This window comes from Sander vitreus, chromosome 10, assembly GCF_031162955.1.
Source record: "Sander vitreus isolate 19-12246 chromosome 10, sanVit1, whole genome shotgun sequence".
NCBI classification, from domain to species: domain Eukaryota; kingdom Metazoa; phylum Chordata; class Actinopteri; order Perciformes; family Percidae; genus Sander; species Sander vitreus.
Window position 1 is genome coordinate 14,588,831 of NC_135864.1, and position 22,335 is coordinate 14,611,165.

Sequence of the window (22,335 nt, forward strand, 5' to 3'; positions counted from 1 at the left end):
TCCCTGAAGGTTAGTTTTTGGTTCCCATGGAAAGTTTTCCTGGCGTTTAGGGAACGTTAGTTTTTGGTTAAACGGACGGATCTTCTGTCTGCCCTGTTCGCCATGGGTGTGTATACCGGTGTTGTATACAGAAGTCAGGACAGGACTTGAATCGGTCACCTGAAAGCAGAGGATCCTTGACATTGAGAAACGCCTACTGTCTTCCCCCTACTGGCGTGGGGGTGTAACGGTTGGATTTGTACACTGAACTGAGCCACTTGTTAGAAGTGAAATGAAAGAAGTGAATTTTCTTAGTTGTGAAAATCGTTCTATTGATAGATTCTTGTTTTAAGTATTTTCACATAATACAGTTAAAAAAAACAAAAAAACGAAATCAAGCACAAAAGTATTGTTTTTTAACAAATCGGTTATCAGCCTAAAAATGAATATATTCTCTTGCTATGTTGTTTATCTTATTTAGATTGTATAAGACCAATCATTTTTGAGTGAATCTAAATCAAGTGACTGCAAACCTTTTATATGGTACTTCAAAAACTTAAATGGAGCTGGTATAAATAAACATTTTCAAAACCGCACTCAGAACAACCAAATGGGAACGTTGTGTGGAGATACAGTGCAACCACAGGAGAACGTTTCAGTTGGTTGGTTCCCTTAATGTTTAGGGAACGTTAATTGTTAAACGTTAGTTTTTGGTCTGGTTCGAACTAACCTTTAGGGAACCAGAAACTAACGTTCCCCAACGTTCCCTAAACGTTCTGTGTTAGTGGGGAGGTCAGTATGTTGCCGAATTTATACTCAACAGTAGTTGTTGAAGAGCAGCGTTAGCGCCACCTTGTGGTAATTAACTATCTGCTCCTTCCTTAAATTATTGCCAAGTAGGTTTTCACATACAAGGAATTTGCCTTGGTGTTTTGGTGCATAACAAGAAACATAGTAAGAGAAAAGAATAAAAAAACTACTCCACTACCTCAAATGTCAATAATCGTAAATACGAAATGGACAAGTGTACAATAAAAATATGAAATATATGTTTTTTTATGTACAGTTTTTGAAACAAAGAGGATGAAATGTGCACATGTTTACAGTATAAAGTATAAAGAATATGTACAATAGTAATAATCCTAATTAATTCATTCAATATCAATTCAATAGTCCTTATTTATTGATATTAATATTAAATATTAAACCAGTGGTTTCCAACATTTTTGGCTTGAGACCTTTTACAAAAAAAACTAGTATCTTATGAGTTCAGATGTTTTTAAGTTGTTAACAGTGACTTCCCCTCTAAACCTTTTCAGATGGTTTCATTTAAATAATAGTTTTTGGCCCAAATAGGTCAAATTGTACATTATTTCACATTAAAAAAATTGTGTGGCAGAATTTTGAAGTTGAAGACTAAATATATATTATAAATAATACAATATTAAATAAATGGGACCACCAGTTCCTCAGAGCTCCCTGCTTTCAGGTAAAGCTGTTACCTGTAGATGGCATCCACGCGCACTTCCTGCAGCCAATCATACTTCTGCTTTAACCAGTTTAATAAAGTTTCAATTTAGGTTTCGAGGAAACGGGCGTCTTGTTCTCGGTGCTAAATGTGTGGGTGAACAAACCAGCTCTGCCTATGTGGAACACACATCGGCTTAAAGTCAGAGAGACGAGCAGAAAGAGTCTCTTGTAAGAAAAGAAGATGTATCTATGGCGCTTTTCTATCGCCATAACCCTCGGTTTGATGTGGTATTTTTCAGACTGTGGTCGCACAGTGACACAGTACTTTTTATGTTTCCTCTTTTGTTTTTCTACTCCACTGTTATTCGGAAACAGTGGACGAGAGAGCAGCACTCAGACTGATGAAGAGACGAAGGAAGACCCACTCCAGGTATTAAATACACATTTTTTGCATTGTCTTTTATCGCAGGAAAGAGTTGCTTTTACGAGCACTGCATGACTAGAAACTGAGTCATGTAAGTGAGATAAGTAATAGTATTTTTTTTTTTTTTTTTAATCAAAGTTTAAGTCAGTAATCTAACTTGTCTGCCATGTTTACAAGTCAGGCTACACAAACACCTGAGCTGTGTGATAAGTAGAAGTAGTCAAATATTGAAAAGTTAGCCTATCACTTACAGCCTGAGGTGCATTTTTTTCACTCATTACATAGCTCACTCTGTCACCTAGAGTTCAGCACTAACTAATGTTATAGTTCTTACTGTGCTCTATTAATCCCTGGTAGGTCTACTTTAGTTGACTCATAGTTTTGTGTTTTCCAGGAAACTGTTGACAGAGAGTTGTTGGGTGTCTTGACAGATGGAGGAAGCACCAAACAGGCTGAATCACTGGACTCTCAGTATCAACGTGTAAAAATGTCTCTACAGCGAGGTGAGGCGTGTCTTACACAGGAGAACATGTGTTTTACAGTCGCGTAAACACATTTGTCTTTGCAGTTCAGAAACACTTTTCATGAAGATGTGAGCAAATGTTTAAAAAAAAAAATCCAAGCTCTGCTCCTGACTGTCTTTGTCAGTAAATTAATTGTACGTCCGTTTTGACTTGACACGGTTGAAAAGGGCGGTTTTGCATAGACACGGCAGCAGCTGGAGCTCACGTTACATGAAGCAAATAAGGGGCTTTAAGGAAATAAAGAAAAGCATGAAAAAACCCTCGATAGATGGGTGCATATGGCTGCGATGTGTTAAACAAGAAATAAGATATCTGGTTTTCATGCCTCCATTATTAGCTGTTTTTGCTTTGCATCTATTTTGTGCAGCGTTTATTAAACTGGTTTGTGTCCGTTTATGATTGATATCACAGCTCTTTTAGAATAAACACGTATTTCATGTAATCTACGTTTAAATTCTTCAAGGCTCAAGTCAGACCTTGAAAACCACTGGTTGACCTAAATCTAGCACTGACATTCAAATGCATGACCCGGTAACCCTTTGGAATCATCTATGCATTCCTTTTTGTTTTTGCACCTTTTAAACTGTCCTTATCCCACATACATAACATCTATTTTGCCAGCACAAACTCAGCTATATATTAAAGGTTCTATAGAAATGTACAACTCTTTAATCCAAATTACGCAACATATTATTGCAGAACAGCTTTAGGTTGTGAGAAATGTTATTTCCCTATTTATACAAATACAGTTGAAAAATGTAAGCCAAAACTAGAATACTGTCTATTTACATGTGAAGTGATTTTATTCCAACCCATTTTTGTGCCTTTTTTCATTGGAAGTCTACTGTATGTATGCATGCCTGTAAATCACTGAAATTCTGAATAATTCACAGCTTTTAAAAAAATCTTATGGTCGACTAAGTGGCTGTGTGAAGTCCCACATCAGCGCTCTCAGCTGGTTTTCTCAGCTTTCCTCTATATGATGTATAAATAACGTTATGTTGCTGTAAATAAAACATGCTCTCTAGAGGGACCCGACTTCAGTTCAGAGGGAAATCTTGTCATGGATATTTGTGCTGAGTTATGAATTGAATAGTTTGGACAGGAGTTCTTGACTTAAGAAGAAAGTAATAAAAAAAAAAAAAAAAACAGAGCTTGAATTTCACCAAACAAGCTTTAAAGTTGCTGCGGTCCCCGAGTTTGATGTTTAGGGGGAGAGAGGGGGTGTTTGGTGTTAACTTTCCTGTGTAACTGCTCTCCTCAGTGTTTGAGTGCGCGTACGCCCAGCTGATCCTGCCTTGGTACGGCCTTCCTGAGCCAGACAAGAACCAGCCTCTGTACCAGGTGCTCAGCAGAGAGTTCAACTTCTTAATCAACCGGATCATTGGGCGAGCCAAAGACTTTGATGTTTCCCAGGCCATCGTGGGCTCCGTTCGTATTTTGACCCAGCATTTGCATAATGCGAAGCAGTCTGACAGGTGAGACTTTACACGTTCTTTCTCTCAGAATTCATGCTGCTTCAGTTACACTTTGCACTCAGTAATGTGTCTGATCTCTATAAATACCTCCATATTTTTTTTTATCACCTATGATAATTTACCTTACTTTTACAAGATTATACCTGCAGTGACACCCTAATGGTTGTTTTTATGCTGAATAGTATTTCAAGAGTACATCGCATTAAGATTTAGATCGTTTGATTGTGATAATAATCCCCTCTCGTTTGGTTTCTGTTTCAGAGAGCTCTTGTTCAGCTCCAGAGCAGAGGAGATCGCAGTTCTCCGAGAGTTTTCTGACGCTCTAGTACGTAACCTTTTACCTGAATCTCTCTGTGACCTAGAAGTCAACCGCTGTGCCTTAAATGAGGTTGTTGCCTTAAAGGGTAAGGAAGCATTACATTCTCTCTCGGCAGGAATACACTCTTATGTAACGGCTAAGCCTCCCAGAACTTCTTTTACAAGTGTGTATTGTATGTAATCCCTTTTTTCTTTTTGGCATTGTAGAGTTTAGGGCATGAATTTTGGGCTGCATAAAAGGAAGGTGCTCTTCTGCGGTAATTTGCCAATTCCCTTTAGGTTTTTGTCCTTCTTTTTTTTTAGTAACAGATAAAATGTCTTATCTCGTGGGAGTCTTGCTGTGCAGTAGGTTTTTGCAATTATGCATGTAACTCAGTTACAGTAAGTGCTTTTTACAGCTTTAGTGAAGAGATTATGTGCATCTTGGCAGCTAGAAACAGATCATTTCTAATTATATAGTTTTGCTTATAGCACATAATTCAGTCTTTGCAACAAATTGGAGCAGTTGGTAAATTATACAGGGCTTTGCTTTTATAGTTAAATTGACAATCCTGATTTTGCCTAATATTGTGATGTATTGTACCACTTATTCTCAACTACACAAGACATTACAAGTCAAAACAAAAATGTTATAAGGGCTGATATGCCACATTTAAAGTAATATTTTGACATTTTGGGAAATACAAGTATTTGCTTTCTTGTACGGATCAAACAAACAAGATACAACATGTAAATTTGTGAGCTTAGAGGTGCTGGTAGATGGATTTTGTTATCTTTCGACAGAGAAGAGCTGTTTTCAGTCTTAATTCTATGCGAAGATAACCAGCTGCTTCTAACTCGTGGCAAGAAAGCAAATTAGCATATTTTGGAAAATGTTCTATTCCTTTTTAAAACGGCAGAATCTATTATTACTGACTGCAGCTGTGTTAAGAGGATTCAAAAACATGACTCATTACAATCCTATAATATTGTGAAATGTGGAAATTGTGCCTCCTGATTTTCGTGTTTATATCATGACAAATGGTGCTTGTAAGATTAGTATGTTGGCTGTTTTCTTCAGGATTGGGCCTGTTGGTGAAATGGATGTCGAACCCCGACAACCTGAACCAGCTGGTGGTGAGCCAGCTGGACCGCGTGACCCCCAAAGACTCTGTGGAGGATCTGTGTGGATCAGACCCGGATCAAACCTCTCTGGCTTCACAGGAGGGCGAAGGCGAGGGCAAGGGCAGTGAAGTGTGAGTGGCTGTCATCTTTTGCCCCCCACTGGCTTGACCTAGTCACAGTGAGCCTCAAAGCAATGACTGTGTGAGCCTCTTTCTGTGGTTGAAATTGGAACTGACCAGGTTTTTTTTTCTGGTGGCTGTTTTTTTTATATTGATTTTTAGGAGCTTGGAGGGAGCAGGGATTTCAACCAGCACCAGGATCAAGGCCAAAGGGAAAGGTGCGTTTTTAGATTTGAGTTGTTATGATTAAAAGGCTTTTTTTATTTTATTTAAAGCTCTTTGACATTATTTGTAGCAGTACACATTATTCTAACCTGCTTTTGAACTTTGAGTGTGAAAACATTTCAGATGAGACTTAAGGAAGAGTTGAGGAAGGCAGATGGAGTACTTTGTGGGTGTTTGGAAAATAGAGGCCTGTGCTTGCATAACGCCTTGTTCAACTGCCTTTCAGTGCATAATTAATCTGCTATTTCTTTTGTTTGTTGGTCTAGACAGCTAATTACAGAAACTGCAGGCTGAATGGCAAATCATTTCTGTGTGCAACTTCTATCTCTTTGTATTGCAAACAATCCAAAAGTAACGATGGCTAAATAAGAATCGATTATGCCATGATAATGAACAAAAATGACAAATGTGTGTTTTCTGTAAGGATCATAAATTCTGAAAAAATGCCATCATTTGTCATAATATGTAAGAATTATTTAACTCTGTTGGGATATTTATTCATTATAAGGCCATCACATTGATTATAACACACAAATTTTGAATACTAATCATGCTTACGTGCCAAATGAAATGTTGATTATATCTGGTGAATAGTCTTACTCGCTACATTTTCAAGTAGACGGGCACTAAGAGAGCCCAGACCTCAGCCAAGGCTATGCCATGTTAACGAAAGTGAAAAATAATTGATGTATCTGCCCGTGATTCAATCCGGTCAAAATGTATTGGGTTCTTCCTTTCATAAACATAATCTCCTCGTCGGAGGTAACAATAGTGATGTTTAAGAGTTCACTTTAAGCATCACTATCGCAGTGCAGAATTATTTTTCAGATTTACAGTCAAAGGACATTGTGTTTCTTCAAAGCTGTGGTGTACACAATAAAGAACACAAGTTAAAGAGACAGGGGAAAAAAAGGCAAGGTAAAATACTGATTTACTAAGTTGTGGAAATCTCTCTGACTTTTACAATGTGTTTTTTGTCATTTTCAGCTAGCAAGTTAAAAGAAGGATGGTCTAAATTTGTGGACAAGGTGAAGTCTAAGAAGGCCACGAAGAAGAAGATGAAAAATATGCAGCAGGGTGTGATGCTGAGGATGATGTCGATCCAGGGAGACATGTCCAACGAGGACGATGTCAGCAGCAGGGAGGGCTCCGTTAACAGCCAGCAGGACTCTGACAGGGTTAGTCTGCTGCAGATATAACGCAATATACTAAACTAAAGATGACAATTTGTGAAACATGACATATTCATTGTTGCTTTTTTGGCCAAACCCCATTAGGAGGACGATGATCTGGAGAACTACTTGACAAGTGTCCAAGAGGACATGATGGAATTCAAGCTGTCGTATGAGATGTGGCGCGTTGGCCGCTGGGCTGTCAGCATCCCTTATGTGAGTTATAAATATCAGTGACAGTGTGGAATGTCCCGGAGGCTTGTTATCTGTCCGCTGAGACTCTGTTAAAGCTTGTCCTTCGATGACATGTTAATATTTGAGCTGGAATCTGAGTAGAAGTTGACTGTTGTAGGCCGACTGGGATGATGAGAAGCTAATCTTCACCGTTCATCTGGAGGAGAAGGGCAGCCCTGAGAACCTACAGTGGGACATCAGGAAGACCTACATGGATGTTATATACTTCCGCAACACATGGGAGGTAAAAGGCAGATGGAGGGCCATGTTTTGTGTTTTTTTTTCTCATTTTATATACATGTTCTGCTTTTAACTGATCCAATCACCTCTGATATACAGTTTCCAGGTTATTAGATGCACCTAGCTAAAAGCAATTTTGTCCTGCAATAAAACAGTAGTTTGGGGTGCTGTTGAATTGTGTGATACTAACAGGTGTTTCTAGTATTTTGTCTACCCTATTGATATTAATGAGGGTAGGCTAAATGGCAGAAATACCTCTCTGTATAATGCAATACAGTTCAACAGCACCACAAACTACAGCCTCCAAAAGTATCCTACATTTGAATCAACATCTAAAAAAAAAACTAAAAAAAAAACTGATTATAACCTTCATGATGGGAGGATTTATTACAGGGCTGATGTATTAGACTGCATTAGTGTTAGCTAGGTCTACCCAATAGGTGATATGAGGGGGGATGCCACCCCCCTTGTTAGCAAAATGACCAAAAGGCATGCCCCTTGTTAATCTGCCATCCCCCCTTTAGAAATGGTTTGAATATTATGAATCATACATGAGTTATTTTGTTAAAGCTGACAAGCAAATTTCACCCAGAATTAAATTGTTGAGTGAAATACGGGAACATTAGTTTAAAATGACAAATTCACTTTTGATGAACCATCATCATGCAGTCCAATGTTATGAATTTCTATAGGACAATTTAAAAATATGGTTTTCTACAAATAGACATGCATCATCATTTGTATTGATTTGAAAGAAGATCTTTTGGTTGCCAGGATTTATTTCCTTTGAGTTTAGAGAAAAGGGTTGTGTTTCCTGCTTACTGTCTATTCAGCGTGAGCCAAACGTTTGCCTGATGTCAAAAACAGTTTAGTCTCTAAGCTTTCTTGTCCTAAAAACACTCTTTTCTTTTTGCCTTTTTTTCAGGACTCGACCAACCTGCCCACGATCCTGATGTTGGAGGAGTCGGAGGTCAACGATGAGCTTGAAGAAGAAGCCAGAGTATCAGTGGAGCATTTCCTGCAGGTTAAAGACACCAGAATAAAACGTAGATATGCTGACATAACAACTTCAATCACAATCTTTATGACTCAACATGTCATGGTATGTTCTTTTCCAGGAGTTAGTTTCTGATAATCTGATTGGCCACACTCAACCGGTTTTCCAGTTCCTCTGCCCACTTGACAAACTGCTGAATGAGGAGGACCATTATGAAGGCGTATGGGGCCTTCTGAGCGGCTTGGCTTACTTCTTGACTCCAGGTCAAGAGGAAGACGAGGTAAAGTTACTCTTTTACTACTTTTAATGGTTATAATAAGGGCTCGTCAGCGAGCGTCTGGTGGCCGGGTTTGCCACGGAGCCCGGTCGGGCACAGCCCGAAAAAGCTACGTGGCGGACATCCCTCCATCCCATGGGCCCACCACCTGTGGGAGGAACCGCTGGGGTCGGGTGCGCTGCCACATGGGTGGCAGTGAAGGTCAGGGGCCTCGACGGACCAGACCCGGGCAGCAGAGGCTGGCTCTGGGGACGTGGAATGTCACCTCTCTGTGGGGGAAGGAGCCGGAACTTGTGCGGGAGGTGGAGCGCTACCGGTTAGATCTGGTGGGGCTTACCTCTACGCACAGTCTTGGTTCTGGAACCATACTCCTGAATAGGGGTTGGACTCTTTTCTTCTCCGGAGTTGCCCAGGGTGTGAGGCGCCGGGCGGGTGTGGGGGATACTCACAAGCCCCGGCTGAGCGCCCGCTACGTTGGAGTTTAACCCGGTGGACGAGAGGGTCGCCTCCCTACGCCTGCGGGTTGTGGGGGGGAAAACTCTGACTGTTGTTTGTGCATATGCACCAAACAAGAGTTCAGAGTATTCGGCCTTCTTGGAGGCCTTGAGTGGAGTCCTGCATGGGGCTCCAGTCGGGGACTCCATAGTTCTGCTGGGGGACTTCAACGCGCACGTGGGTAATGATGGAGACACATGGAGAGGCGTGATTGGGAGGAACGGCCTCCCTGATCTAAACCAGAGTGGTTGTTTGTTGTTGGACTTCTGTGCTAGTCATGGATTGTCTATAACGAACACCATGTTCGAACATAGGGATGCTCATAAGTGTACTTGGTACCAGAGCACCCTAGGCCAAAGGTCAATGATCGATTTTATAATCGTTTCATCTGATCTGAGGCCATATGTTTTGGACACTCGGGTGAAGAGAGGGGCGGAGCTGTCAACCGATCACCATCTGGTGGTGAGTTGGGTCAGGGGTGGGGGAAGACTCTGGACAGACCTGGTAAGCCCAAATGGGTAGTGCGGGTAAATTGGGAACGTCTGGAGGAGGCCCCTGTCCGACAGACTTTCAACTCACACCTCCGGCGGAGCTTTTCGTGCATCCCTGTGGAGGCTGGGGGGCATTGAACCCGAGTGGACAATGTTCAAAGTTTCCATTGCTGAAGCTGCGGTGAGGAGCTGTGGTCTTAGGGTCTTGGGGCGCCACAAGGGGCGGTAACCCACGAACACCGTGGTGGACACCGGTGGTCAGGGAAGCCGTCCGACTGAAGAAGGAGTCTTTCCGGGATATGTTATCCCAGACGACTCCGGAGGCAGTTGCAAGGTACCGAAGGGCTCGAAGGGCTGCAGCCTCTGCCGTGAAAGAGGCAAAGCAGCGTGTGTGGGAGAAGTTCGGAGAAGACATGGAGAAGGACTTTCGGTCGGCACCAAGGTACTTCTGGAAAACCGTTCGCCACCTCAGGAGGGGGAGCGGGGAACCATCCAAGCTGTGTACAGTAAGGATGGGACGCTGTTGACCTCAACTGAGGAGGTAATAGGGGCGGTGGAAGGAGCACTTTGAGGAACTCCTAAATCCGACTAATACGCCCTCTATGGTAGAGGCAGAGCTGGAGGATGAGGGGGGGATTGGCATCAATTTCCCTGGTGGAGGTTGCTGAGGTAGTTAAACAACTCCACAGTGGCAAAGCCCCAGGAATTGATGAGATCCGTCCAGAAATGCTTAAAGCTCTGGGTGTGGAGGGGTTGTCTTGGTTGACACGCCTCTTCAACATTGCGTGGAAGTCTGGGACGGTGCCTAAGGAGTGGCAGACCGGGGTGGTGGTTCCCCTTTTAAAAAAGGGGGGACCAGAGGGTGTGTGCCAATTACAGGGGTATCACACTTCTCAGCCTCCCGGTAAAGTCTACTCCAAGGTGCTGGAAAGGAGGGTTCGGTCGATAGTCGAATCTCAGGTTGAAGAGGAACAATGCGGATTCCGTCCCTGGTCGTGGAACAACGGACCAGATCTTTACTCGCAAGGATCCTGGAGGGAGCCTGGGAGTATGCCCAACCAGTCTACATGTGTTTTGTGGATCTGGAGAAGGCGTATGACCGGGTGCCCCGGGAGATACTGTGGGAGGTGCTGCGGGAGTACGGGGTGAGGGGGTCCCTTCTCAGGGCCATCCAATCTCTGTACGACCAAAGCGAGAGCTGTGTCCGGGTTCTCAGCAGTAAGTCGGACTCGCTTTCAGGTGAGAGTTGGCCTCCGCCAGGGCTGCGCTTGTCACCAATCCTGTTTGTAGTATTTATGGACAGGATATCGAGGCGTAGTCGGGGTGGAGAGGGGTTGCAGTTCGGTGGGCTGGGGATCTCATCGCTGCTTTTTTGCAGATGATGTGGTCCTGATGGCATCATCGGCCTGTGACCTTCAGCACTCACTGGATCGGTTCGCAGCCGAGTGTGAAGCGGCTGGGATGAGGATCAGCACCTCTAAATCGGAGGCCATGGTTCTCAGCAGGAAACTGATGGAGTGCCTTCTCCAGGTAGGGAATGAGTCCTTACCCCAAGTGAAGGAGTTCAAGTACCTTGGGGTCTTGTTCGCGAGTGAGGGGACAATGGAGCGGGAGATTGGTCAGAGAATCGGCACAGCAGGTGCGGTATTACATTCAATTTATCGCACCGTTGTGACGAAAAGAGAGCTGAGCCAGAAGGCAAAGCTCTCAATCTACCGGTCAGTTTTTGTTCCTACCCTCACCTTTGGTCATGAAGGCTGGGTCATGACCGAAAGAACAAGATCCAGGGTACAAGCGGCCGAAATGGGTTTCCTCAAGAGGGTAGCTGGCGTCTCCCTTAGAGATAGGGTGAGAAGCTCAGTTATCCGTAGGGAGCTCGGAGTAGAGCTGCTGCTCCTTTGCGTCGAAAGGAGCCAGTTGAGGTGGTTCGGGCATCTGGTAAGGATGCCCCCTGGGCGCCTCCCTAGGGAGGTGTTCCAGGCACGTCCAGCTGGGAGGAGGCCTCGGGGGAGACCCAGGACTAGGTGGAGGGATTATATCTCTAACCTGGCCTGGGAACGCCTCGGGATCCCCCAGTCGGAGCTGGTTAATGTGGCCCGGGAAAGGGAAGTTTGGGGTCCCCTGCTGGAGCTGCTACCCCCGCGACCCGACCCCGGATAAGCGGATGAAGATGGATGGATGGATGGATCTTTACATATAAATGAATGTCTGTTATATCAAACCCCTTGCCAAACCAGTTCAGACAATGCAGATTTAGCCAGATTTCACCGGCAGGGAAAGCTCCGTATTTTTCACTATAAGGAAGTTGTGGTGTCTAGTGTGTGTGCCGCAGCGGAATGATGCCGATACCGTTTATTTGTTTACAGAACGGGTAGTTTATTAACTCCACAACAACGTCCTTACATGAGCAGTTCTCAAAGTGCCGTCAACCAACCTTGCTCACTACCTTACAAGTCTTCACAGCATGGCTGCTTATTCTGGCTCTCTGATTGGCTACACGGTATGTTAGTCTACCTGTATTACCCAATACCTTAGCAGGCAGGAAGGGGGGAGAGACCACAGCGCTGTAGTGCTGTTATGAATCCTACTTCTTTTCTTAAGCATGTCGACAGCGTTTGTGTAATAACTCTCATTGCCAGAGGGGGGAGACAAAACTCCAACTCCAACTTAAAAATGTGTAGTTTCAAGCTGACATCACTATGCTCCTTCTAAATAGTAAATTGAACTTCATGTGTAAATTAGTTGGAGTGCCCCTTTAAAAATGTCTTACTTTAAATGGATTAGTTTAGCTGTTGGTGTCTGCCACTCTGGACCATAAAGGCCGATGCCTCCGGATCAGCTGTCGCAATCTGATTGCTTTGTTTTCCTCTGCAGAGCTCGAGCCCTCAGACAGAAGCCCCAAAAGAAATCATGACACCATCTCTACATCCAGAACTGACAGCTCTGCCTTTAGAAAACCCTGGTGCATCTACTGAGAAGGGCAATGATGTTCCCAGTGCTTCAATCCCAACTATTGTTATCTCCCAATATAATTCTTCTTCAGAACCGCCTGAGGATGCAGAAACCGAAAAGGAGCTCGCAGAAGGCCCGTCTTGGCTTCATTCCAGTGTAAGGTCAAATAAAAAGGAGAACATATGTTTCAAGATGTCAAGTGGAGTGAACAAGGCTAAAGGGAAGGATCAGGGCACTTCACCAAGAGGGGAGAACTCCCAGTGTCAGAAGAGCCAAGTCGGCAGGGAGCAGCTGGAGGCGACCAAAGCCATATTCGATCTGCTGAAAGAAATATCTGGTTTGTTCCGTGTTTAAACTATTGTTTACAACATTAAGAGCTTCACGATCTTACCAGTGTTTTTGTATGTTGTAGGCCTTCTTTTTTTTAAGTATACTCAGTACACACTCGCCTGACAAAGCTAATCCTTTGCAATGAACATTTAGTCTGCTTTATAATTTATCATGTGATATTTTAAGGTGAACTTGGACTGTTATAAGTATTTTAGGTGGCGCATTAATGTGCTTGTGACAAGCTCAGACAATCCATGTTTGACAGTTGGCAGCCAAACCGCAGAAGACGGCAATAAGCAAACATTGATGTGAAGGATCATGTTAGTTAGGTAACTTCATGCACTAAAAGGTTTGTCCGTGTAGATGCCCAATTAAACAGGTTGTAGGATATTTAAAATACTAAAGTAAATCAAAGGTTTTGATGTTTGGTTTACAAAATGATTTGAATGAGATGAACTCATCCAAGAAGCTTCATCAGGAGAATTCCACTGCGTTAACGTTTACTGTGATGAATTATCTACCTTAGCTAAATATTTCTAGAGCAAACTTCAAACCTATACAAGTTTTCCACATTGTCCTGAAATAAACAAAAAACAGTGGCTCGCGAAGGTACGGAACAACGGGTTTAACAGCTGGTAAATTTAAAAGTGCTGTAGGTAGGACTGGGAAGATCCAGGACTTAGCCAAAACATGTGAACATCAACAACTTCTCAGTCCCTCACCCCTTTCTGCTAAAGCCCAAAATGGTCTCCTAAGCCCCTCCCCCCACAAGGGAGAATGAATGCGTGTGCATGAGCAGTGGTTGACACGCAGTTAGACACCCCCCTGGCCCTGATTGGTGCATTTGAACAGGTTGATTTTATTTATTTATTTTTTATTTATTTTTTTAAATCGCACTACAGGCTGTAAGTGGTGCCAGAGGAGCTGGATTTTTTTTAAATTACCTGCTTCATGTAGTTCTACTGGAACATAGGGTCAGTTTCAGCAAATATGACAGAAAGTTAGTTTTATAAGTCTTACCTGCTGCACATTTTAAGTAAATTGTTGGTAGTCATGTTAAACTGCGTTGATCAATATTTTTACTACTACTGATAGTGACAGTGAATTTAAACTACTGTTATGTGAAAAGGTCCCTAATAGATTACAGAAAATTAACAAGCCAGGTCAAGTCAATTTTATCTATATAGCCAAATAAATTTGAAGTAGAGGGCAAGATGGAGAGCTTCACAATCTGTAAAACATGCAACACTGTCTGTCATTAGACCCTAAACCCAACTCTGCAGCTACAGAGCTTTTTTAGCTTAAGTGTCAGGCTTGCACATTCACTGTTTTGATCTCGGCCAAATAAGCTTGAACATGCATAAACACTGATATGATTTTTTTTTTAAATAGACCTAATACTGTCTGTCTTAACAGGGAACTCCATCCTTGTAAACATATTTGATGCCATTTTGAAACCTGTTATGCCCATCCTGAAAAAGTAAGTTTTGGTGCTGCCTTCCAACCCTCCAATAAAACAAAGAGTTTTATGGCGGATCTGGTCTGTGAGTGACTTCTGGTTGTGTTCACCTCCAGAAAAGTGAACTCTTTCCTAAACAAGATGAACCCGACAGAAGTGCAGATAGCCGCATACATCGACACCCTGCGTGAAAAACAGTGGCCAGATTTTCAACCCGCAGCGCCTCCTCCCCCTCCTCCTCCTCCTCGCACCGATGAGGAGAAGAACAAGACCAGGGATAAAGCGCACAATCTAATCAATGCCAGATGTAGGTGACACCTCTGCACCAGTAGGAAATATAAAATTGTATTTGGCAGTTTATAATCCATTTAAAATGTATTTTTATGTTCTCTTTGTAGATTCAAACTATCTTATCCTGAAGAAGACCGATATGGAGTCTGTTTTTAATATTTTCCAGGATGGTGAAAAAAACAAAATACTGGTATATGTGAGTATCTCAACATTTACTTCTGTCACAATCCCTAGTTAATTGTATCTAATTTACACAGGTTTTTATTTTTCAATATAGTATACAAATCTTGTTCTTATTGATCTTTCATAACAGATGCTCCTGTCATTCCTATTCAGGGAATTTTTTCCCAATGAGCGTTTCCTAAATGTGAGGGCCGCTACCCTGCAGAAAATGATCAACTCCACCAACTGATCTGAATCCTTGGTTGTGTTTTTAATGGTACTTTTTTGACATTTTCTTTAAAACATCAAATTACTGTATTTATTAAACATCTGAAAATGCCTTGGAATATTTGTGGCCATTTCTGTATTAATGTCAAATACTACTCTCTGTCGCGTTTACCTCAAACATACTGTGAACATTTTGTGAATTTTCTTTTTTATTTATAAACCCTGACTTAAATGTGTGTGAAATCAGAAACATCATTTGGGGGAGCTGGGTTTGCATATACTACTTAATTGTAAAACTCATTGTAAAAAGTAAATGTCATATATACAGTTTGAATTTCACCCATCACGTTTTAATGTAAGATCATTTAAAGTTTCTAAAATAGTTTGTATCACTTTGAGCACTTTTGTGTGGTGTTTGTTTTCTGATTCATCTGTTTTAAGTTTTATAATGTCCCACAATTACGATTCACCTAAATCTGTCAAAGTGGACAGTACCACTATCAAAGCTGTTAATGTAAATAACTTGAATTTATTTCAAATTAAAATATAACTTTTTCAGTTATATTTCTGGCTTCATGAGTTTGGACTCTGTAAAAGATAAATATCGTAAATTTAGAAGTATAAGATGTTAATAAGTTGCTGATGCCAGCAGCTTATTTGCTCTTGTAGCCAATCCGGGCTACTCTCTTAAGCAATATTTGGGTAAAATATATTTCGGACAAGTTGAGCAAGTTCGTCCACCTAGGGAAATCCTGTAGGTGTAGTGTGAGATGTATTAAAATACTAGACTAAAGTGTTGTAGTGTTGTTTCTATTACCCTTAATGGAAATGCTGTCTTGAATGCTCTTGCTGTAACAGAATTAATTCCAGGATTATTCTGGTCCAGGTCACAGGAGAGAGATTATCAGGCAGCATAACAACATGAAGCCATGTTTTATTCACTGACGTTCCTGTAGCCAGGTAGCAACATAACAGAACCAAAACACTTTGATTTACAGAAGTTGAGCCTATCTATCTACTGTATTACCAGCCTGAGGTGACTTGTTAACATGAAGTCAAAATGACAAACTCATGATGAAAATGGGGGGGGTAAGAAAAGAAAAAAAGTTTAAGGTTAAATATAAGACTACTTAATCAAATAGTAGAAGTTGCTGTGTCAACAACCACCCACCCTGCTGAAGTGTCCTTGAGCAAGACCTCAGCGCTATACAGTCTATGGTTTCCACCACCCAGTCGTTGCTGCAGCTGCTCCTCCGCTCCAGCAGGGGGCAGCTCTGTGATTAACAGCAGCAAACTGTTCAGTAATCCAACATGTCTGCGCCCTGAAGGATGCTGCTAACGGCGTGAAGGTTCAGGACAAGTCACGGGTATGAGAACACTACGATATATGTCGTTTTTTTTTTAGAGTTTAACACGGTCCTCTTTGACCCGTTTTAAAGGATTTAAGCTGTTTCTCGGCATACAGTTAACGCGCCTGTAGCTTTCAATGTGACTATGGACACAAGGTGTCAAACGCGTATGTGTTTTATTAGTAGTTTAAAGATGAAACCATGTTTTTCCCCACATTGTATCTTTCTTATAATTGTTAATCATCTTGTAGTTTTGGTTCCCCAGAAGAAAAGAGTCTTAATCGTGCATGGTTTTTACACTTAACCTGGAAGCAAAGTGCTGAAGTGTAATTATGTGGAGACGTCTGTGTGGTTAGGCCAGAGTGAGTGAAGCCTTACAACTCTTTTCTGTTATGTAAATTATAGAAAGAACATGAACTGCATGTTTCAGTACACATTTGTCATTAGTTTCTGTTATGCCATTGAAATGAAATGCAGTCCATAAAAATTTCGTACGGCTTCTATGAGCAAAATGGGTCCTACATGAACATCAGATCTTCTGCCAAACGGTATACGTGCAGTTTAGTGTCCCAAATTCCCCATACAATGTCCTTAATTAATTATGAACCTGCTAAACCACCTGTGCTACCCTAACCCTACCCCTAACCTTAACCCTAACCTTAAACTGTCTCAAATAAGACCCTCATCATTTGGGACACTCAGTTTTTGGAAAATAATTTGTGACACTAAACTGCACGTAAGCCTGTTTGCTTATGTTCCCAGGCCACTGTCAATCAAATCTGATCAAAGCACAACTGCACAGTTTTGAAAAGGCAGATTATCTCAAATTTCTCAACTTAATAAACATTCCCAGAGGAATCTTACTTTGATTGCTCTGTATTTTGACTTGAATATTTAATGTTATAAAGAAGTACATAGCATCTTCTGCTAGGCTATATTTGACGGTGAACTCTAGAGAAACGAAGGCTTCTCCATGTATTAGATTTGACTGATGTTTGCTTGATGAACAGCATCTTTTTCTTTTCTTCCCTGTCTTAATTGTTTTACTAACCTGAATCTTGATAGCCTTACTAGCATCAACCCTCTGTTGTTTCTGTAGTTGCTTTTCAGTTATTTACAGGTTCCAAATATGATCACCTGAGAAACGACTAGGCCCATATGTCCTGTTAGTATGGAACGTGTGGCAACGGAACATTTGTGATTATAATTGGTTGGAGGGTATTGATCAACTTACAGTAACCTTACTGTAAAGGCCAACTGAACATCTATGAAGTATGTGTCTGTTTGTGATCTAAATGAATGCGTTAATGCCAATATTAAAGGTGCTCTAACTGATGTGATGTGTTTTTTAGGCTACATTTTTTGTCACATACAGCAAACATCTCCTCACTATCAGCTAGCTGACTGTCCCCTGAACCCACTGTCTCGGTCTCTGTAGACAGCCCAGGCTCCACAAACGCCAACAAAACGTGCATTGTGGAAGTAGCCTACTGGCTAATGCTGCTGCAGAGATGGCTCAACCAGCTCCTCCTTGCCAGTTATTGGCTGGAACACTGTTTGTTATGGTTCGTGGTGCAGATTGGCGCAGTTTGTTTTTGTTGGCGTTTGTGGAATCAGGGCTGTCTACAGAGACTGCGTTTTTTTTTTTTTACAGTGTGTTCAGGGGACAGTCAGCTCGCGGATAGTGAGGAGATGTTTGCTGTATGTGATGAAAAATGTTGTAGCCTAAAAAACACATCACATCACTTAGAGCACCTTTAAACTGTAGGTAAAGACAGCAACAGTTAGGCTTTGAGCTTATTTTTGTAACCACCACCCCTAACAACTCAGTTGACTGCTGTCAGAACCATGCAGATTTATTTAAAAAGTGTTTGACATTTGCGCAAATCTGGATGTCCAAATCAAGAAACGGTGTGAAAGGAAGAAAAATGATGAAGCTGGTAGCCTTTACTGCTTTTTGGCATCGTGGTGGTTCGAAGCCACGTTCCATGAAAAGCTTATGAAGACATATTCAAAATGGCCCATTTGAACAAAAACATGTTCTGCTGGAGAGTAGTTAAAAGATGTATATCAGTGGTTCCTCACCTGTGGGGGCTCCTCATCACCGGGTGTAATGAGGTGTCTATGAGTTGTGAGCAATTCCATGGAATGGATGGAGTGATTTTCCCGTCGCAGAGTGTTGCATAGTATTTTCCAAAAAAAGCAAAGATTGAAGAACAGTTGGAAAAATAATCATAATCTTGTGTAGCTGCTTTTTTTGATTGGGAAACACCGGTCTGTATGTGTGAATGCTTTACAAATTTGAGAGAACATCAGTGACAAAAAAAATTCAGCTCATGGTGTTTAAAAAACTGTAATACAACACATTTGCTACAAAAAAGAGCTCTGACATTAGTTTCATCCAGATTCCTGTTTCACCCTAGCCTGGGAAAACCCTGACGAACTTCCGGCAAATTTGAGATTTGCTCTGAGAAGGGTCTGGTGTCAACCAGGTTAGTTTGACCCCTGCTAATCTGGTGTCCATCTCCCACTTCACTAACCAGAGATGTTCCAATACCATTTTTTACTTTCCCATACCAGAACTTGATGATTGGTGTCATTGTTGTATGGCCTGGCTCAAACATGAACCAATACATACAGATAATAAATGCCATATCACTTTTTTTTTTATTATCAATCAGTCATAATTGAGAAAGAATTATTTATTTTATTACGATATCAGCATTTTACATCATCATCATACCAGCATCAGATACAGGCACATAGACATTTTATAATGTGCACTATTGATTCTTTATCATCTGATGTCATCTTAGCTATTGGACTGATGATTGCATGTCACCACCATTGCTGCGTTGTTGTTCTGTTTTCTGTATCCTCTACGTCTTCATTGTTGTTGGGTGTTTGGTGTGGTTTTTATTGTTTATGGTTATTTACTGTTGTATGTGCTTAATGTTTAATGTGGCTCCCTTGAGTGCAAAACAAATTCCCCTCGGGGCAATAAAGGTTTCATTCATTCATTTAGGCAGTATTAGAGGCATTTCTGATACTGGTATTGTTATTGGAACCCACTTGTGCTGATATAATCATACCTCCCCAGTATTCTGAATATGAGATCCAGCTGCAGCAAGAGCTCAGGCGGGGGCAGATGGCTCCAGAGTTCAGAGAGTTTACTGTCACATTCTGGCTGCAGTCACAGTTGGCTTGCAGTTTCTGAGCTGTAGTTCTGAAGGCTGGATTTTATAATGTCAGAGCCTTGTGGGAATCCACATGTTGCCTAGAGAGGGGTGTGTGTGTGTGTGTGTGTGTGTGTGTGTGTGTGTGTGTGTGTGTGTGTGCGTACCTCGCATTGCTTGTTTGTGTTGCGGCTGAATATCAGCCGCAACACACAAGAAGTCCAATGATGTGGTGAGCAATGGAAATTGATTTTTGCTCCTCTTGTACATCCATCTTTATAAATCATGTATCCATATTCTGTTGTGAATCAGAAAATAAGAATTACAGTGGAGCTTCTAATGCTACTGTAGCCTGTTTTTGACACATCAGTCTGTAGTTTCTTGCACTTTATGCTCAGATACTAAAGAAAAATGACAGCTAATGTAGCCACAACATTGCCACTGTCTGCAAAATATATCCGAGCTGTTCTTTCACAAGTGAAGATCCAAAGATCGAACCGCCTTAAGACTAACACTGCCCCAACATATACTGTATTGGCCAATGTTATTTTATCACAGATTGCCGTGTTTGCCAGCTGATGAGTAGTCTGGCTCAACGGATGCACATTACTCAGATAAAGCCTGATCGGTATCTCCCATCTCGCTAGCTCCGGCGTAGCGCCTCCTATGACGGTTGTGATTGGTTTAAAAAAAATACAAACAAACGAGTGTTTTTCCCCCTATCCCAGTAAATAGGTGGTGTAGCCAGACCATACTCAAGCACTGACACAGCGCTGTGGAGATAGGTCTGGCAATGCAAGACTAGTAACTAGAAATTGCAGTACAGAAATTCCAAAGGTACTGTATGTTTAATGTGGAACAGTTTCAACAAACTTGTGCAACAGATCCTATTAAAAACAACATTTATTTAAGTTTATATGTATGTTTAAACACAGTCTCAAAAATCCATCATTGCCCAGGTAATATTCAACAACAATAATGACAGATACAGGTCAATTGAGTAGGGATGCACTGATCCAACGTTGTTTAGTCTTGATACAGAGTACTGATTCAATACCAGTGTTTAATTAATAAGCTGTATGCCTTGGTCAAAACTTAAATAGGAATTAAAATTCTAGGAAACAGTATAGAAACATACAATTGAATAGGTCGGCCCCATTTTCACTAATACCCGATCCAGTCAGTATCGGCCTAGTCTATATCCATGACGTTCCACTTCCGGGATTGCTCCGTTGCCGTTGGAAATTCCGCCGGATACCTTTTCAGCCGGATGTGCGTTACATTCCGTTTTGTTTGTGTTGGAATTTTAAACTCCGGTGGATTTATAAGGACTATGGTTAACTGCTCCTCAGATCTCTACAGGGTAAATCCAGACATCTAGCTAGACTATTTGTCCAATCTGAGTTTTCTGTGCACGACTAAAACAACTTTTGAACGTACAGAACAGGTTCCTTCCAGAGGCTTTTTTGCAGCGGCACCACGGCTTTTCCCGGTGCTCAGCACCGCCCAAGTGCCAAGAAATGCCAATAAACCAGAGCACATTTTTCTCCCATTCCGGAATGCTGTGTGACTAGCCAGACCCTCCTCCGCAGCGCTGTGGAGGAAAGTCTGGCATGATGGCAATGATGTGTAAAACATGCTGAAAACTGAAAATGTTCACCCTCCAGTATAGTAGGGATGTTACGATGCATCGTGAATTGGTTAAAAATCAATTTAAATGTGTTAGATCACAACCGGTTGAGATGAAAAATGAATCGTGATGCAATTTTTAAACAGCCCAGGGCGTGACGCTAGCTAACATTACACAGCATGTACAGTAACGTTAGCCTGCCATTAGCTAGTAACATTAGCTGGCTTAAACACAGTTAAAATGCTGACAGCTAAACGGTGTAAAGTGTGACTGTATTTCACTGGAAAGGATTCCAACACTGGACAACAGATGAGTTTATTTCTGAAAAGCACAGATTAGCTCGGAGAGATAAGACCTGCCGATTCAGGTCTTGGTTAAATCAGGTCATGTAAGTTCCCCTTTTCAGTCTTGTGGGATCATTCAGACTCTTCTTGAGTTCTTCATTTTATTTGACTGGCCTTTAGCACTTGGCATTCAGCAATCAATAGCTCCAGAGCCCGAGTTTGATGGGGAGAATACTAATGTAGTTGAACAGCATTGGCATGACGGGCTCTCTATAACTTTATATCTGACGTTATCTTTTAATCTTATCGAGAGCGTCCCATGTGGCTCTCTGAATGATCACAGCCCAGTACATTTGTTCTGTTTGATCACTGCATTAGGCTCGTCGATAACAGTTAAACTGCATCCCAGAATCCCCCTGCTGTCAGCGCAGGTCCTTCCTGTGCGGTTTATTGTGCTGTTAAGAGATTTTGTCATCTTAAGTATTCAAGGAGGCCAGTCTTGTGGCTCTAATAGTATTCAAACTTTTCTGCAAAGAGGGGCAGAAACATGAAATTGCTATTATAATTTTTGTATTATGCCTGTGTTTTTTTTTCTATTAGACTCGAGGGACTTCAGCTTGTTTTCAGGCTCTTTCTTCCTGTTTATTTACATTTTTTTTTGGTGGCAGGATCCTGTAGTGGTGCCATTGGCTATCTCAGAAATGACACACAGGTCACTGAAGTGTACCACTATCTTATTGTGAAATAATCTCTCAGTTTAAGACCTGGCACCAAATGTAAAGGTGAATGCCACCACTAGATGGACTGCCACACTAAGAGTTGAATAAAACCGATTGTCAAGAGTTTTAGTGTTGTTAGAAGATAAAAATGAATTCTGTCACTTTCCTTGTAATTTCAAAGAATACTAATCATGGTTTCTGTTTGGAT

General features: G+C 41.7%; 2 protein-coding genes across 5 annotated transcripts in view; both read left to right on the forward strand.

Annotated features, from left to right (window-relative positions):
• Nucleotides 1-1,524: 1,524 nt before the first annotated feature.
• Nucleotides 1,525-15,533, forward strand: LOC144524277 (uncharacterized). 4 transcript variants are annotated; one of them, XM_078260420.1, is made up of 16 exons: nt 1,525-1,879; nt 2,268-2,376; nt 3,662-3,875; nt 4,137-4,279; nt 5,254-5,428; nt 5,579-5,634; nt 6,629-6,819; nt 6,919-7,029; nt 7,166-7,291; nt 8,213-8,311; nt 8,406-8,564; nt 12,422-12,836; nt 14,246-14,309; nt 14,405-14,595; nt 14,687-14,775; nt 14,916-15,533. In XM_078260420.1, the coding sequence occupies exons 1-16, from the start codon at nt 1,691-1,693 to the stop codon at nt 14,931-14,933; spliced, it is 2,349 nt and encodes a 782-aa protein (XP_078116546.1). In that variant the 5' UTR covers nt 1,525-1,690; the 3' UTR covers nt 14,934-15,533. The 4 variants fall into 4 exon arrangements, with proteins under 4 accessions (XP_078116546.1, XP_078116548.1, XP_078116545.1 ...); XM_078260419.1 differs by having other exon boundaries at nt 1,526-1,879; nt 14,893-15,533; XM_078260421.1 differs by having other exon boundaries at nt 1,526-1,879; nt 2,305-2,376; nt 14,893-15,533.
• Nucleotides 15,534-16,247: 714 nt separating this feature from the next.
• Nucleotides 16,248-22,335, forward strand: part of mrpl11 (mitochondrial ribosomal protein L11) — a 36,731-nt gene continuing 30,643 nt past the window's right edge. The window contains exon 1 of the mRNA XM_078260423.1: nt 16,248-16,336. The gene's annotated coding sequence lies outside the window, so the exon portion shown is untranslated. The remainder of the gene's footprint in view (nt 16,337-22,335) is intronic.